The sequence below is a fragment of the Trematomus bernacchii genome, unplaced genomic scaffold (assembly GCF_902827165.1).
Source record: "Trematomus bernacchii unplaced genomic scaffold, fTreBer1.1, whole genome shotgun sequence".
In the NCBI taxonomy this organism is placed as follows: domain Eukaryota; kingdom Metazoa; phylum Chordata; class Actinopteri; order Perciformes; family Nototheniidae; genus Trematomus; species Trematomus bernacchii.
In genome coordinates, this window is record NW_022987689.1 from 12,759,517 (window position 1) to 12,774,682 (window position 15,166).

A 15,166-nucleotide genomic window follows, 5' to 3' on the forward strand; every position below is an offset into this window, starting at 1 on the left:
TGGTACGAATATTAACTTCAGGTTTTAAAGTAGTCAGCCAGAAAAACATGATATCTAATGGAAACATACTAACAAAACCCATTTCAAAAACAATTTTTGTATTGTCCTCTATTATAAGAATAGCAGTTGCAGCTTATTAAGAAACCTGCGAGTTTACTTAAATCCATCTATCCACGACTATCAAAACACAGGTTAATAAAAGACTGAAAACATGTTAGTGTTTTATTATTAGTTTATTATCTCCATATAGATGGGCTTAACCATCACTTGTTGACACTGGATGCACTTCTTGAAATGTTTCATAACATATTTCTCAGCTTCTGAACATCTGAACCAACATGTTGAACTTTACCAGAGACAAAACATCCGGCTCCTGCCGTCCAAAAGTTTAAACAAGAACCTTCATTCACTGCTCTGTGAAAGCTCAACAGTTCTTCATTTTGTTCTTAGCCACCTGCACATCACATTACACAGCCAGAAAAAGAGTAACTATTGGTGTTGTTTGGTTATCTTCTTGGCGTGCTCCAACACGGACTCAAAACGCAGAGTTCTGGATGTCCAGGAAGATGGAATTCCCTCGAATCCAATCTGTGAGAATGTAGAAAAGTGAGTGTGAGAAAAAGATGCTTCCCTATTTCATTTGAGCATGTTGCCATAGCTTACCGCCTTTGAATGTATCAAATGTGAGATTAGCAAACAGTCATACCTGAGCCCCAAGACAGGCTCCGATGAAAGAGCCTCTGCTACAGGTGCATCCCCCGCAGCTCATGGTGTCTCTGACGGCCTGCTCGTAGTGCTCGGCTGTCAGGACTCCATGCAGCGCTGCTTGGAACGCACCTGGCAAACCTGAGGAAACATCAGCACCATGTGTTAAGAACATAAAGGCATTGTAACTGGTTGTCCCAATATTTGTCCAGAACTACTACTTTCAGCTACTAAGTGTTTTAGCTTGTGTTTTATTTTATGTTATTATTCATAGGGCTAATTACATATAAACTTGTATTTGTATTCTTATAATCTTTGTGTGAGCTCTTATCTGTACTGTTCACTCTTGATCTGTTGTTTCTAAGACACCTGCAATTCCCTATCCATCTTATCATGTTGTAGTACAGTAAAACAACAAATGCATGAGCTACAGGGAGAACTAGACGTCTAATGTTAGAACTAATGCTAGATGTTAAAAGAGCTTTATGAATACCTCATGTGTTTGGAAACACACTGGGGATCAGTTCCTTAGGAGTCTTGGATAGATTCTCCTTCACCTGACGGAGGTGACCTGGAACCAATCAGAAAGGAGAGTCATTCGATTAGATTCACTTAATGATCCCAGGTTGGGAAACAAATTTGAAACAGCAGCATGTAACAAGGAATTGCACAGTTAAAAATAACATAATTAAATATTAACAGAAGAAAGATATAAATATCTATGGTGTAAATGTATTGAATATATAATATTAAATATGCAGAATAAGTGATATTACACGATGAGAGACCATCGTACTACTAAAAAAGACACTATATACATTATACAAGGTTACAAATGAGTTGCATTGTTTAAGTTAAAGCACAATATTTACAAACAAATTATGATCATTGAAAGGGGAAAACAGAGATGTGTTTGGTCAAAATAAAGGGGAAACTATGAAGCTGAAAGTTGAGTTCTAGCCAGGGCTAGCAGAGAACTCATCTCATAGTTACTCAAATACAATCAACATTTAAACTGTTAAGCCACATAAAACTAACATTTTTGCAAGTTACTTTATCTTTAGATGTCAAAGATCAAGTTAAAGTCATATCAAATTATTAAACATAGTATGTATTCAGGATATTAAACTTGTACAAAATGAGGAATCCCTTTAATCCTGTGATTCAGTCCCATGACTTTAGTCTAGTGAAGCAACAATGCTGCAGGCCTCACATACCAACGACTGCTTTGTCCAGATCCTGAGGCTGCTTTCTCTTCGAGTCGCTGAGCTGAGCCAGCACTGAGTCCAAGGCTTTGGGATCGGGACCATTCAGGATGAAATGCTCCAGGATCCTGGAAAAATAAATGAGGAAGTGTTAGAAACCAATTTATTGTTGAGCCTATTTTATAATATAACATTAGTTAGTCTTAGGTTTTTTTTTAAGGTTTGAAACCATGTTAAAAGTTATGCTGTGTAGCATCCACAGGGATGTTACAATACCATTCATGATGAGATATAATAAAAAAACTGATAGAATTTCCAAGCGTTAATGCTAATCAAGTGCAACATGAAAATTATATTTCAAAATTACGACATGTTTGGAATTTAACTCTGTCAGCGGTGACTTTTATTTTATTTGTTTCGGATTCAATTCATTCAAATTGTTTATATATTTTTATAATGTGTTTTACAGGTTATGTTTGCCTTTATTTTGATAGCATAGAAAGGTAAAAAGGCTAAATGAAGACATTGTAACGTCCCATATGTCAATAGATTTTAGGAATAGACACGACAAGTATATTCAAATACTATCAATAATCTCCTTTAAAAAAGGTGTTTATTCCACCATCACAGATTTTTTTTTTTTGTTTGCCTGACCTTCTACTAGATTGAGTAAGTCAAATTAAATGTAAAATGTCTTTGCACCCGTTGTGTCTTCCAATATAAAAAAAAAGTCTGATTTTCTTTGCAATTTATATTTGTTTCACATCCCCGTTTCAGAAATGACCAGTATTCTCATCAGTAACAGGAAGTGAAAATGATGCGTTGGCGGAACAAACTGACCTCGCAGCTGCCAGAGTCTCTGCCACACAATCATCATTGTTCTGGGTGACACGGACTGCCTGCTCCACCTTCTCCAGCATCTCAGGCTTTCCTGCATAAAAAGCCACTACAGGAGCCAGTTTGGTTATTCCATCAATCTGACAGTCGTTCTCACATCCTATGGAAAAAAAAGACACGTCATTTAGAGCTGTTTCTCTCAATAATGTCTTGGTATTTGTAATGAAAATACTGCATATTCACCTGTTTCTTCTTTGCCTGCATCCACATTTTTCAGGAAGCCCTTCAAACTCCCTTGTCTCCACGGTCCCTCGATGGGCAGCTGCGGTCTCGGGCCTGGTAGGACAAACACAACGTTATCAGTATTTCCATCTTACTGAGTCAAAGAATTTAATGATTTTTCCACAACAACATGAAATACTTCTCCGCTTCTACTAGATGGTTTTCCTACCTGCTCTGTCTCTGTAAGGGTCGTTGACAGGCGTGTCGTACTCTGATCCTGGCCCAAAGAATTTTAGAGTGCGCTGCTTCAGATCTTCAACATTTAGACCTGGTGGTAAAGGTTACACAGCTTAGACCATGATGTAAAAAGTTTGAAATTATCATGAGGCAGTCTATTGTGTCGTTAAGATGAAGAAGTAAGGCCTACCTCCACATTCAGACAAGGACTCCAGCAGGACAAAGGCCTGGTCCCCGTAGCAGCTCTGCTGGCCCGTCTGCCTCCTGTAGAAAGGGTTGGCCGACTCAGAGCGGAACTCAGGGTTTGGCTCCTGATCCAGGATCCCCTGCAGCTTCTGCAGGTCGTACACCCAGTGGAGGGGCTGCGCTGTGAGGGAAGAGACTACAGGTCAATATCATTCTGATCCGAAACTCCTTTTTTATAAGAACAAAAAAGGTGCTTAGTGAAAAGACTCAGATGATAGAGAAAATAAACATCAGCAAACAACTTTGGGCTGAAAAAAGAAACCTAAAGAGTATTCAAACTAGTGGTATGTCAAGGAAACTAATTGTAAATTAAGACTTTGTACTGAATACTTAACGGACAATAAAACATTACAGTATGATAGACTTTAACCGTTATTACCTGCTGCATCTGCAACGGCTGATCCTACGATGGCTCCCATCGCTCTGTTGGCCAGAGCTGATGCCATCTGTAAAACAATTCATCGTTATTATTCTAATTAAGGCTTAATTTTGTCTGTAAATTAAATCAACAGAAACATACTGGTGAACATTTTCCTTTTAAAATAATAGTTAAGGTGACATATAAAGCATTTGTTCTAGCTTCTGTAATGTGTTGCCTTAGCTACTTATATCTGGTTAATATAAACTGAATATCTTTGGGGTTATGGACTGAAAAATAAATTTGCATATCTCACAATGAGCTCAAGGATATTGAGCCACTTTTAATTTTGTGAGACAGTATAAAAGACCTAAATATCATCGATTTTCCAAACAATAACCAATAGACTTGTCAAGAGTTATATTTTGTGTTAGTTCCAGCCATATACTGTCTATATAAAGCCCTGTTGGTAATGTTTACACAGTATGTCTCACATGGCAGCTCGAGTTCATCTGCAATCTACTAGTTTCCCTGAATGTGTATCTGTAAAGATTGGATGCTAAAGCTAGCGATACTTGTTTAATAGAGAGATATACATGGTGTTAAGTAAACATAAACATGACTTGAATGAAGCATTGTTTATCCCTCTATTATGTCCAAGTTTAACAGTGGCCTAGCCAGTGGCCTAGCCAGAGTTAGCAGAGATAGCAATAACTTCAGACGCTGCAGACTGCAAGCTAACGTTAGCTAGTCTTTGGCCAAACTAGGCTGACATTGTGAAGTCTTACCTTTCAATCCGTTTAAAGTAACCTTATACAGACTGATAGCCAGGGCACACTGCAGTGTGTTTCAACCTTCCGTTAAATGACTTCTATCAGTGGGCTGTTCCTACAACATGTTATGAAACGTTCTCTTAAGCACCGCCCCCCTATGGTCACCCTTTGACCTGCTTTGTCTCAAGTTTATGGACATTGTCAAAACTGTTAAACATAAATGGCTAGAACTGTTACAAATAAATGCATGTATCATGTCAATTACACTGTAGCATGCATGTGCTTAAGAAAAATGGTGATTTTCACAAGCTGCATATATAAAATAGAGCCAAACACTGACAATTTCACAGGAAAACGTTCTACTGAAAGCTGACCAGTGTCAAACCTCAGTATTCAATGTTCAATAGTTTATTAAACTTTATCAACAAGTCCAGCATGTAGGTTAAAGTAGCAGGGTAACCGTTTGTATTTTAAATAGCATCATCTACTGACCAGTAGAGGTAATGCTGCAGACATGACTTAAAGGTGGGGTATGTCATTTATTTCAGAAACACTTTTTGTTATATTCCATGGAATGCTCTTAACATCCCGATAGCAATGAATATATTAAATGCTTTGACAATAAATACATGAACATTTTTAATCTGTGGAAGCCGTTGCGCTGTAAAAAGCACGGCCAATCATTTTAGCCGGCCCGGCTAAAATAACTGGATGGCCTACCTGCCTGTCAGCCTTCCATCTGTGCACAAACTTATCTCGTGCCCTCATTGGTCATGTGCGCGTTCGTGTGTGTTGGAGGAGGGGCTCTGTCAGGAAGTGGCAGATTTTTTTCCAGTTGTGTATTTTCAAATTCTAGCGCACTCGAGCTGGTTTCTCCAAAATGACATACCCCACCTTTAACCAAAATGAAATTATGTGTTATGGTCAAGCCATCACAGTCTCCAGCTGTATGACACATTTGTGTGTAAATTCATGATAGCAAACACATTCAGATTATTTTATAGGACAATATTGACCTCTAAAGAATTGTTTTGATTTTTGAGGAACACATTTATTACATTACATTTGAACTTAAAGGGGCCGTATAACGCACATTTTCAGGTTTTATTTTGTGCTTCTACTCTATCATGTTTATATGCTTTAATGTTGAAAGGGGTCTTTAGTTTTCATACTGCCTGTGCTGCAGCACCTTCAGTCTAGTCGGCTCTGATTGGTTACCTAGCCGGCTCTGTTGTGATTGGACAACTGCTTAGAGATGTCCTGTCCCCAAGCCTATCAGGTACAATTTTGTTGGAGCGCTAGCCAATAGAAGCGTGAGTGGTAAGATGAGATGTCACTATGTCGCAGAAGAAAACAAATGATTACAATGGAGGCGTTTCAGGCAGTGTGTGAGGGAGAGAAACTCCCTCTGGAGGGAACTTTGGTATTTGAGCTTTTGCAGACCGTTTACATGCACACAAACCTATAACACAGTACAGGAAAGGGAAAACCCAAAAAAAAAAGAATAGGGCCTCTTTAAAAAGGCATTCTTTGGGAGCTCTAAAAGTCCACAAGACACCATATGGGGGTTCTTCTATTGTCCTTTGGCTGTACTGCTGCTAAAATGTATGACATCACAATGGGGTTTGTCTAATTGCCAAAGACTATCGTTGTAAACATGTCAATAAATAATACTATTCACTCAGAATGAAGTCTCTCCTGTTTGAACTGTAAAGTCTGTGCATTGTGCTTTTATGAAGTCGAGTAGGTAGGGCATTTTGCCAATCTGTGCTCAGGGGCCCATTGTTCCATCATTTGCCTAACGAAAGGCCTTTACATACAGTATGTAATGGTTATGGAAGCTTTTATGGAAGATTCAATGTGACTGCATGAAAGGAACTCCCTCCTCTACTTTAAGCCTCTATCACACACCATTTTATTATTTGTTGACAGTGCCACAGGGAGCCTCAGTGGTCATTGACACCACACGTAAATGCATACCATCCCCTCTAACATGACTGCCCCGCACATACAGTCAGTGCATCAACAACTCCCTTAAATCTTTCTGCTTTAATACTACATGGGCCGCATGTCCTGCTACAGAAAGAGGGGTGTGGCGTTCAGGCTATGTGTGTGTTTTTGAGGGTCTGAAGGAGGATGACGATACCATGTGGCCTGTATTTATTTATAGCTTACCTCCTCCCTTTCAATCTGTAAAGTAATATCACATCATCATGCGTGCTGTACACATTGGACAGGACTTAGCATACTGTATGTACAGAGGGATCAGACTAAAAAAGATACAGAATATTGCCACATGGCCCCCACGTTAAAACTCTATGTTTCACTTTCTTCTTGAGTCAGGGCTAAGTGACACCTATGCACTGAATCCTCAGCAGGTGCACCACCCTCTCCTGTCTCCATGTCCCGGGGTGACCCAGCAACACATTCTAGCGCTGCGTCAGTGCCAGCAGCAGCAAATTAGAAACCAACACCCACTCCTGATATGTACTTCTCTGTCCTACATCCATTATTTTTAGCTGGGATTCAAGCCTCCATCTAGACTTAATATGGGAAAAGAGTGCCTCATATTTGCAGCCACCTCTGAACCCAATCAGGTCACGGTTTCTTCAGTTGGCGCTGAGCAGAAAAGCAAACACGTCCCACTTTTTCTCTTTACATCTTGCTTTTGCACCATCTCCCTCCACCTGCACCTTCTTCTGTTCTCATGGTAAGAGAGCAGGTTGGTCCTCATCTCCTGACTCCACCCACTTATACAGGTCTGCAACACACACACTCAAGTGCACACAAAGCACTGTCACCCCAGAAACCACAGTGTCCAACCCCCCCCCCCCCCCCCCATGTCCTGATTACACCCCACATAGACTATACCTATGTCAACCTAAGCCCAACCCTCTTGCACCCTGCGCCCCACTGCCAGTTGCCCATGTGCGGTTTTTAATAAGGTGGATGCAAAAGTTGGTCTTGCTCTCTTCTGGGTGACGTGGATTGGAAGGGGTTCTTCATACTTACACCAAAGTGTTTAGTTTTTATCCCCAATTTTTTCTTGCTGAAACTGTAAGTACATCTTCAATATCTTAGAGAGGAGCCATGAAGTGGACCTGGGTGCTTGTGGCAGTCTTGCTGTCCATCGGGACGCTATCACTGGCCAAGGACAGCTTGGACTTCCCTGATTACGATGGCAAGGACCGCGTCCACGACCTCAACGCCAAGAACTATAAGTCTGTGATGAAGAAGTACGATGTCATGGTGGTGTACTACCATGACCATCCCGGATCCAGCCGCGTCGCCCAGAGACAGTTTGACATTGAGGAGTTGACCCTTGAGGTGGGTTGGGATGGGAACTATGGGTGGGGTACTGATGAGAAAGCTGTATGCTGGATTCATAATGCAAAGCACAAAGAAACATTACACAATCTTGCTATTAAAAGTTGAAGTCTCAAGTAGATTTTGTTTTTTGATAGAGTTTATTTAGTTAGGTTGCACAGAATTTGAAGCATTATTAGATGCAAATGGGTTACTAGATTCTTAGCGAAAAAGGGTAAGGGTGTACATTTGTGGTTACAGTTAGGGTTAAGAATATATGGTAACAGATACATGTATTTTTTGCAAGATTTCAAATGTGTTAAAAGTAGAATTTAACTCAGGGTCCAGGTGATGCTAAAAGGTGGAACAAATATTTGCTGAATCAGAAATGCTGAAAGATTAAGTCTCAAAAATGTGTCACTAGCTTGTGTTCATTATGTGTGTGTGTGTTTGTGTGATAGAGTTGATGGACCTTATGCACCCTCTGTCAGTACATCTCAGGCCTCCTGTCAGGCTGGATGCTCAGCAGTTTGTTCACATACCTCACAGAGACATTACATCATCATCCAGCAAGCCTTTAGTATCAGCTCACGAACGCATCAAACCTCAACTGACCCGGCTCGATTCTCGGGTTACTTGAAAAAAAACTGAATATCAAATGTCACACACTCATACACAGCATTTTCCCAGGAAAAGTTATATTTTCATTTCTTGTCATCTCTTGTCGAAATTAAAGTTTGCTTTTAAATCATATATGCACTGGATCATGTGACAACAACATTTTAAGGGATTTGGCATAGTCACTTCACAGTGTTCAGTAAAATACGCAACCTTATATGCTTGATGCATTGTCGGGGAGCTGCAAGTATTGCTGGGGGGCTTCTTTTAGAATTGACATTGGTTACAAAAAAGTATTGGCAATTACAACCAAATTCAAATTCAGATTTGGACATAGGATATGTAACCAACACTCAACACACCCTAAACAATGCAAACCAATACATAAAATTGGAGGGATAATACTATACATTTAGAAAGATAACATTAATACACATCACATCATCTCACCAGCCTCTGCTGTCTCTGTATGGGAGTGTTGGGGCTTGGTCTCAGGGCTGGAGGCCAGCTCTGGAGGTTCTGGCATCAGTAGTGCCGGCTCAGCTCCCCGCTGTGATTGACACTCTGGCAGTACTGTACTTGTCAGCGGATCCCGGGGCGCTGAGCATCACCGCCACCTCGCCAAAATAGTCCCTGGGCTGGTGTTGCTTCTGGCGCTATATTTATCCCGAGATGTTTTGTGGCGGGTCGAGCTCCCTGAAGGCTTGTGTTTCTCCTTATGAATGTATTATGATTTAAATTTGATGGGGATTTATTATTAGTAAGAGGCGGCAGCAAAGGACTCAACATTTCAGAGGTCAGGGCCAAACTGTTTTGGGAAAGGTATATGGAATATGACATGATAGGAATGAGGAGGTCGTAATTACGGGTTTTATTTACTTTAGGCAAAGACAAAATTGATCGTTGAGGTCGCCCAACATTCTGACTGGGGTCTCTGTGTGAATTTCCAAATGTTTTCCATTTTTCAATTTATATTAGAGGGCCTGTATTCTCCAGAAAATTTAAATATTTAAAAATGAAAATTGTACAGCTGTTGTGCGTTTTGCATTTTGGGTAGTTGAAAAACATGAGGATCCAGTTCTAAAATCCCATCCCAGATATTGAGATTGTTGGTAACTTTACATGTAGTTAGTTAGGTTCAGTTACTGTGAAGAAATGATCTCAGCCACATAACGGTGGATACACCAAGGTCTAAAGGCAACCTTACATGTTTTATATTTAGATGACTTGTAGATATAAGGCTATGAAATCCTTTTCAAATTGGATCTACGACAACAACCGGATAATTAAAATCAAATAATTCGGATTTAATAGTAAAATCAAGATAAACAACCTTGAATGTCTTAATGCAACTACACATAATAATCTGTACAAAAAATAAAAACATTGCAAATGATCATTGCTTTTCCACACTGTCTAATCAAATTATTTCTACACAAGTATCTGTATCACAAGTACAATGTATAATTTGTATACTGTAACTCACCTCCGCAACTACCAATCAAATTATGTGTGTTTGAGAGTTTGAGACAACCCTCAAACAACTTCCTCAATGTAGTAATGCTGTGAATGCTGCACTGCCATTGGTGGAACAAACTGTCAGTCATGAGGGTTCAAGTTTCATACAGATTTAGAAAGTGCATAAGCAGCGCTCTGAAAAGCAGGCTTTTATGGTAATGAAAATATTGAGTGAGACAACTTTGTTAAAAAGGTATAATTGTGCATGATATATGGACACTATTGCAGGCTTGTGTTCTATGTTTTATAGACTTATAGATACTTCACTGACAATTCATGTCCGATGTTATATGACGGTTTCTTTGTTTTACAGCTTGCAGCCCAGGTCCTGGATGAGTTTGATGATGAGGATATCGGAGTCGGACTCATTGATGCAAAGCTTGACAAAGTCGTTGCAAAGAAATTAGGTAAACATGCAAAAAAACTCAACACAGCTGCAAGCTTGTAACTTTACACTGTGTATAATGAGACCAGTCAGTGTCAGAATCTCAGCTCATCTCCAATGACTGATAATGTATTGATCTAAGTATTATATGGCCTGCTTAACCTTAGTGTTTACTGTTTTTACGGAAGATACATATAAAAAAAACGATATAGGAATGCGCCATTTGTGACCTTTGCTCCAGTCTGGGCTTCTTCTCTTCTCTCCAGATCTCGATGAGTCGGACAGTGTCTACATCTTCACCGACGATGAAGTCATAGAATACGATGGCGAGTTTGCAGCAGACACTCTTGTGGAGTTCATCTTTGATGTTCGTGAGGATATAATCTCCCAGTTAATAGCCTGCATTGTTTTAGAAAAGTCTCTTAAACCAAGTCACCTTCAACTCCATTGTCCCCTCTTTTCTCCTCCATGACTCTTAATAGGTTCTTGAGGACCCAGTGGAAATTATTGACAACAGTAGGGAACTGAAAGGCTTTGAAAACATCGAAGAGGACATCAAACTGGTGGGCTACTTTAAGAGTCACAAGTCAGAACGTAAGAATCTGTACTGTGATGAACTGATAACCTGTGTTTCATTTCTTTTATTACAGTTGCTTTTCAGCAAAATGTCTCATGATTTCATATCAAGCAAGTGCAACAGAGACCAGGCTCAGGTTGCTTGATTTAACTTTGAGCTGCAGACCTGTTTTGATTTTTAAGGTGATTTTCATGTGTGCACACTAGAAGCTACATTAATGATGAGGGCAACAAGTCGATATTGATAGATGTTTCATACAGGAACCGATCTACTGAAACAACTTGATGGATGCCTATAACATTTCAGATTTCCTGGCTTTTGCCGATGCTGCTGAAGAGTTCCATCCTCACATCAAGTTCTTTGCCACATTCAGCCCTAAGGTGAGTAAAAAGTGTAATTAGACACACTTAAAATACCATAATAAGACTGGGTGGAATATGAACGAGTGTTAATTGATTTATCTTATTTTCTATAATGAGCTGATGATTAACGTTGGCTCTATGTTATTTGGTGCTGTTAAAGTTTTATAACGTTTTTTTCTTAAAACAGTTGTCTGCAGCAGCCAAAATCAGAGTCTGTTGGTCATAGAACCAAATCAATACTTAAAACACTTAAAATGTTCCTCTCTGGATTAGTCACTAGAATAAACTTATTTTAATTGAAACACTGTTTTTATTTTAAAGCAATGGGCCAAACATTGAGCCTTGTGGCACTCCATAAGGAAGTTGGCGTTTATATGGCATTTGAGCATTGATAAACAAAATTTGAATTTATAATACAAAATAAACTGTTTACTGATTTTGTGAACGAAAGTTTTCAGTTATAACCCATTAAAGGTAAAATGCTCTTATATGCCCAATCAGAATTGATGGTAAATGTAGTTGATGGAAAAATATCAAAGTTCCTTGATGCAGAGTTTACAGTTGTTATATCTAGAAACGACTTCTTCTTGGACTTCTAGGCTGTAGGCTTTTGCATAGATGGTAACTTTGATTCACAAAACCTTGTGAAAATTATTGCAAGACTTGCTGCCAGACGACATTTCCTAACCTCAGCAATTTCAGGTTCTTGCAAAGTTAGGGAACCATCTAGAGATGGTTATCAACTATGAAAGGTGTCACATTTTACCTTACACTTCTGCATGGCACGGCAACACGTGCTTGAATGACCATTGCCTGCCGAGGCAAATAATTGCCTAATTGACCAAAGTTGAACTCCACATAGAACAAAGATGCAAATTGCATAGAATGAACGCAAACAGGTGGTGAATGTCATTTCATACACGTGTTGCCATGCCCTCATGGTTCCCAGGTCCTTTATGCTCAGTTGTTGGTTATAATCATCTGATTGTGTTATAGGTTGCCAAGGCTCTGGAAATGAAGCTGAATGAGGTAGACTTCTATGAACCCTTCATTGATGATCCAATAGTCATCCCAGGAAAACCTTACACTGAGGAAGAGCTGGTCGATTTCATTGAGGATAACGACCGGTAAATCCAATTAATGCAATGCCCTAAACTGTACATATTATTTATAAATATAAAAAAAGCCTAATAAAATATCCTTGTGCCTTTCAAGACCAACCTTAAGGAAGCTGCAGCCACACAACATGTACGAGATCTGGGTAAGAACTGTTTTTGTCAAACTATTCTTCTATGAAGACGCTTTGATGAGATTCAACCTCCAGAACCGTTTCTAAAATTATTTGGATAGTTCTCCTCAGTTGATTCAGTTTGTCTTTGTTCTTTTCCACAGGACGACGATGTTGAGGGTGAACATATCATTGCCTTTGCAGAGGAGTCTGACCCAGGTACAGGACCCTGAATGAGTTACATGGGGCAGCAAAGGGGTTGGAGAAGTTTTTTAATTTGTATGGTTTGATGTTTAAGCCAAAATAAACTAGACTGCCATTGTTCTGTATAGTGCCTGCTGGAGAATGAAGGCCAAGTAATACAATGATCTGATAATACATCCTTCCATGGTTTGTCCACCATGTTGATTCACCACTATGATAGTTTAATTTGTAGTTTCACTGTTGTTCTCTCCACTCCTCAGACGGTTTTGAGTTCCTTGAGATCCTGAAGGAAGTTGCAGAGGATAACACAGACAACCCTGACCTTAGCATTGTCTGGATTGACCCTGATGACTTCCCCCTGGTAAGAATATAAAACCCTGCAATTATGCAAAACTGGAAATCAGAGGAACTACTTTGTGTACTCCCTGACTCACAGTTAACTGAAATGTAATGACTAAGCATACTTAAAGATACCTGTCCTTGCAGCTTCTGCCACACTGGGAGAAGACTTTTGGAATAGACCTGTCCCACCCACAGATTGGTGTTGTCGATGCTGATGATGTGAGTGATATTTTTGGTACTTTAGTCATAGATCTGTGTTTTGCCACTCTTATAGATCCTTAATTATAATATTAATATTATAATATATTTTGAGACGCTTTTAAAGTCAGTTTCTTGAAGTCAAAAACTCTGCATGGTTGCTTGAAGACTTTCGCCTCTTCACAGAAGTCACACCTGAGTGATTTTTGTGTATGTTTTTCACCCTGAAGGCTGACAGCGTATGGATGGACATGGATGATGGGGATGATTTGCCATCTGTAGATGAGCTGGAAGACTGGATTGAGGATGCTCTGTCAGGTGAAATCGATCCTGATGATGATGACGATGATGATGACGATGACGATGACGACGACGATGACGACGACGATGACGACGATGACGACGATGACGACGATGACGACGACGACGATGACGACGATGATGACGATGACGACGACGAAGATGATGACGATGATGATGATGACGATGATGATGATGATGATGATGATGATGATGATGATGACGACGACGACGACGATGATGATGACGACGATGACGACGATGACGACGACGATGATGACGACGACGACGATGATGATGATGATGACGATGATGACGACGATGATGATGACGACGACGACGACGATGATGATGATGATGATGATGACGACGACGATGATGATGATGATGATTATTAAATCATTAAGTCTTAAGTCTGACCAATACAGTATCAAGAGTCAACATCATAGCTGCCATACTCTATCAAATCATCTTCTTTTGTAACTAGTTCTTGTGTTGAACTCGGCAGTCACTATTAATATCTCATCTTTTCATCGTCCTCTCTGCATCTCACCAGAACAATATTCCACTAATCGTTTATCCCACTTCCCTACATGTTGAGTAATCTTCTATGTAACAAAGTTATTTCTAAGTAAGATCCCACACTACTTTTATTTTTAAATGTAACACTATCCAGTACAATAAAAGAAGAAATTCTTTCCAAACCATGCCATCTATTGCTATTGATTTTTGTATTATTAAAGTTTTTATTTTACAAAGTACTGGAAGGGTTGCAATGTTGTATGCATTATGTCTTAGTCTACATATGGAGTCTGTTGCAGTCTGAATGTGTTTTATCTGTTCCCTTAGTTTCTTGTTTGCTGCAGTATCGAAACAACTGAAGTCAGACCCATGGGTGCTAGCAGGCTTTTCTGATTTTTTTTTAAGTTTTAAGAACCACCAGCCTACTCTGTGAAATCAATGTAACGCTGTACACTGAAAGTGCTGTACATCATATGGATGTTTTCTACGATGATGATTATGAAAACAGCCATTTTCTATTTTTGTACCAAGAGGAATTTAACTTACTGTAAAGTCTTAAATAAATGACAACTTGGACAGAAATAACATTACTGTGATTTGTTTTAAAGGTGTGTGAGTGTGTGTGAATTTTAAATATTGATATATCTTAACAACTATACATACAGTATAGGGGAGAGTGGGGTAAGATGAGCCAGTGGGTAAGTTGACCCTCCCGCATTATGGGAACTGTGCACATTTGTTGTCATGTGACCATGAATTCAGGAAGCACACATCATTTTTATTTGGCTGTGATGGAGAGAAGCACATGGTTAAGTGGTAAATATGTTTTTTTTTACAATAAACCATGTTTTGCTTGTCAAAGTGAATGTTCAACATGTCGGTTATAATTACTGTTTTGTCAAAGCGAATGTATCCAGGCCTCAAAATATGTATCATACATGTTGGGTTGGTTAGTTAGCAAGGTGTAAAACCATGTGAATCATTTAGCTAAAGATTAACATTAATGACTAAACTAGACAGTTT

General features: G+C 39.4%; 2 protein-coding genes across 2 annotated transcripts; one reads left to right on the plus strand and one right to left on the minus strand.

Moving 5' to 3' along the window:
• Positions 1 to 214: 214 nt before the first annotated feature.
• Positions 215 to 4,732, minus strand: LOC117488987 (crystallin J1C-like). Its single transcript, XM_034138194.1, has 10 exons — positions 4,599 to 4,732; positions 3,832 to 3,898; positions 3,397 to 3,573; positions 3,199 to 3,297; positions 2,991 to 3,083; positions 2,751 to 2,907; positions 1,923 to 2,038; positions 1,199 to 1,276; positions 707 to 846; positions 215 to 588 (listed from the first exon to the last, which is right to left on the minus strand). Exons 2-10 carry the CDS (start codon positions 3,896 to 3,898, stop codon positions 490 to 492), a joined length of 1,026 nt encoding a protein of 341 aa, XP_033994085.1. The 5' UTR covers positions 4,599 to 4,732; the 3' UTR covers positions 215 to 489.
• A 2,782-nt stretch (positions 4,733 to 7,514) lies between these two features.
• casq1a (calsequestrin 1a) lies at positions 7,515 to 14,721 on the plus strand. The gene is made up of 11 exons (XM_034137161.1): positions 7,515 to 7,910; positions 10,339 to 10,432; positions 10,677 to 10,777; positions 10,893 to 11,004; positions 11,294 to 11,367; positions 12,346 to 12,476; positions 12,565 to 12,610; positions 12,742 to 12,796; positions 13,042 to 13,142; positions 13,268 to 13,342; positions 13,552 to 14,721. The coding sequence occupies exons 1-11, from the start codon at positions 7,674 to 7,676 to the stop codon at positions 14,017 to 14,019; spliced, it is 1,494 nt and encodes a 497-aa protein (XP_033993052.1). The 5' UTR covers positions 7,515 to 7,673; the 3' UTR covers positions 14,020 to 14,721.
• Positions 14,722 to 15,166: the final 445 nt, after the last annotated feature.

Coding starts and splice junctions, on each gene's coding strand:
- casq1a (XM_034137161.1), top strand. CDS start 7,674: ATGAAGTGGACCTGGGTGCTTGTGGCAGTCTTGCTGTCCATCGGGACG. Junction 11,005..11,293: donor TAAGAGTCACAAGTCAGAAC/GTAAGAATCTGT, acceptor ATAACATTTCAG/ATTTCCTGGCTTTTGCCGAT. Junction 13,143..13,267: donor ACCCTGATGACTTCCCCCTG/GTAAGAATATAA, acceptor CTGTCCTTGCAG/CTTCTGCCACACTGGGAGAA.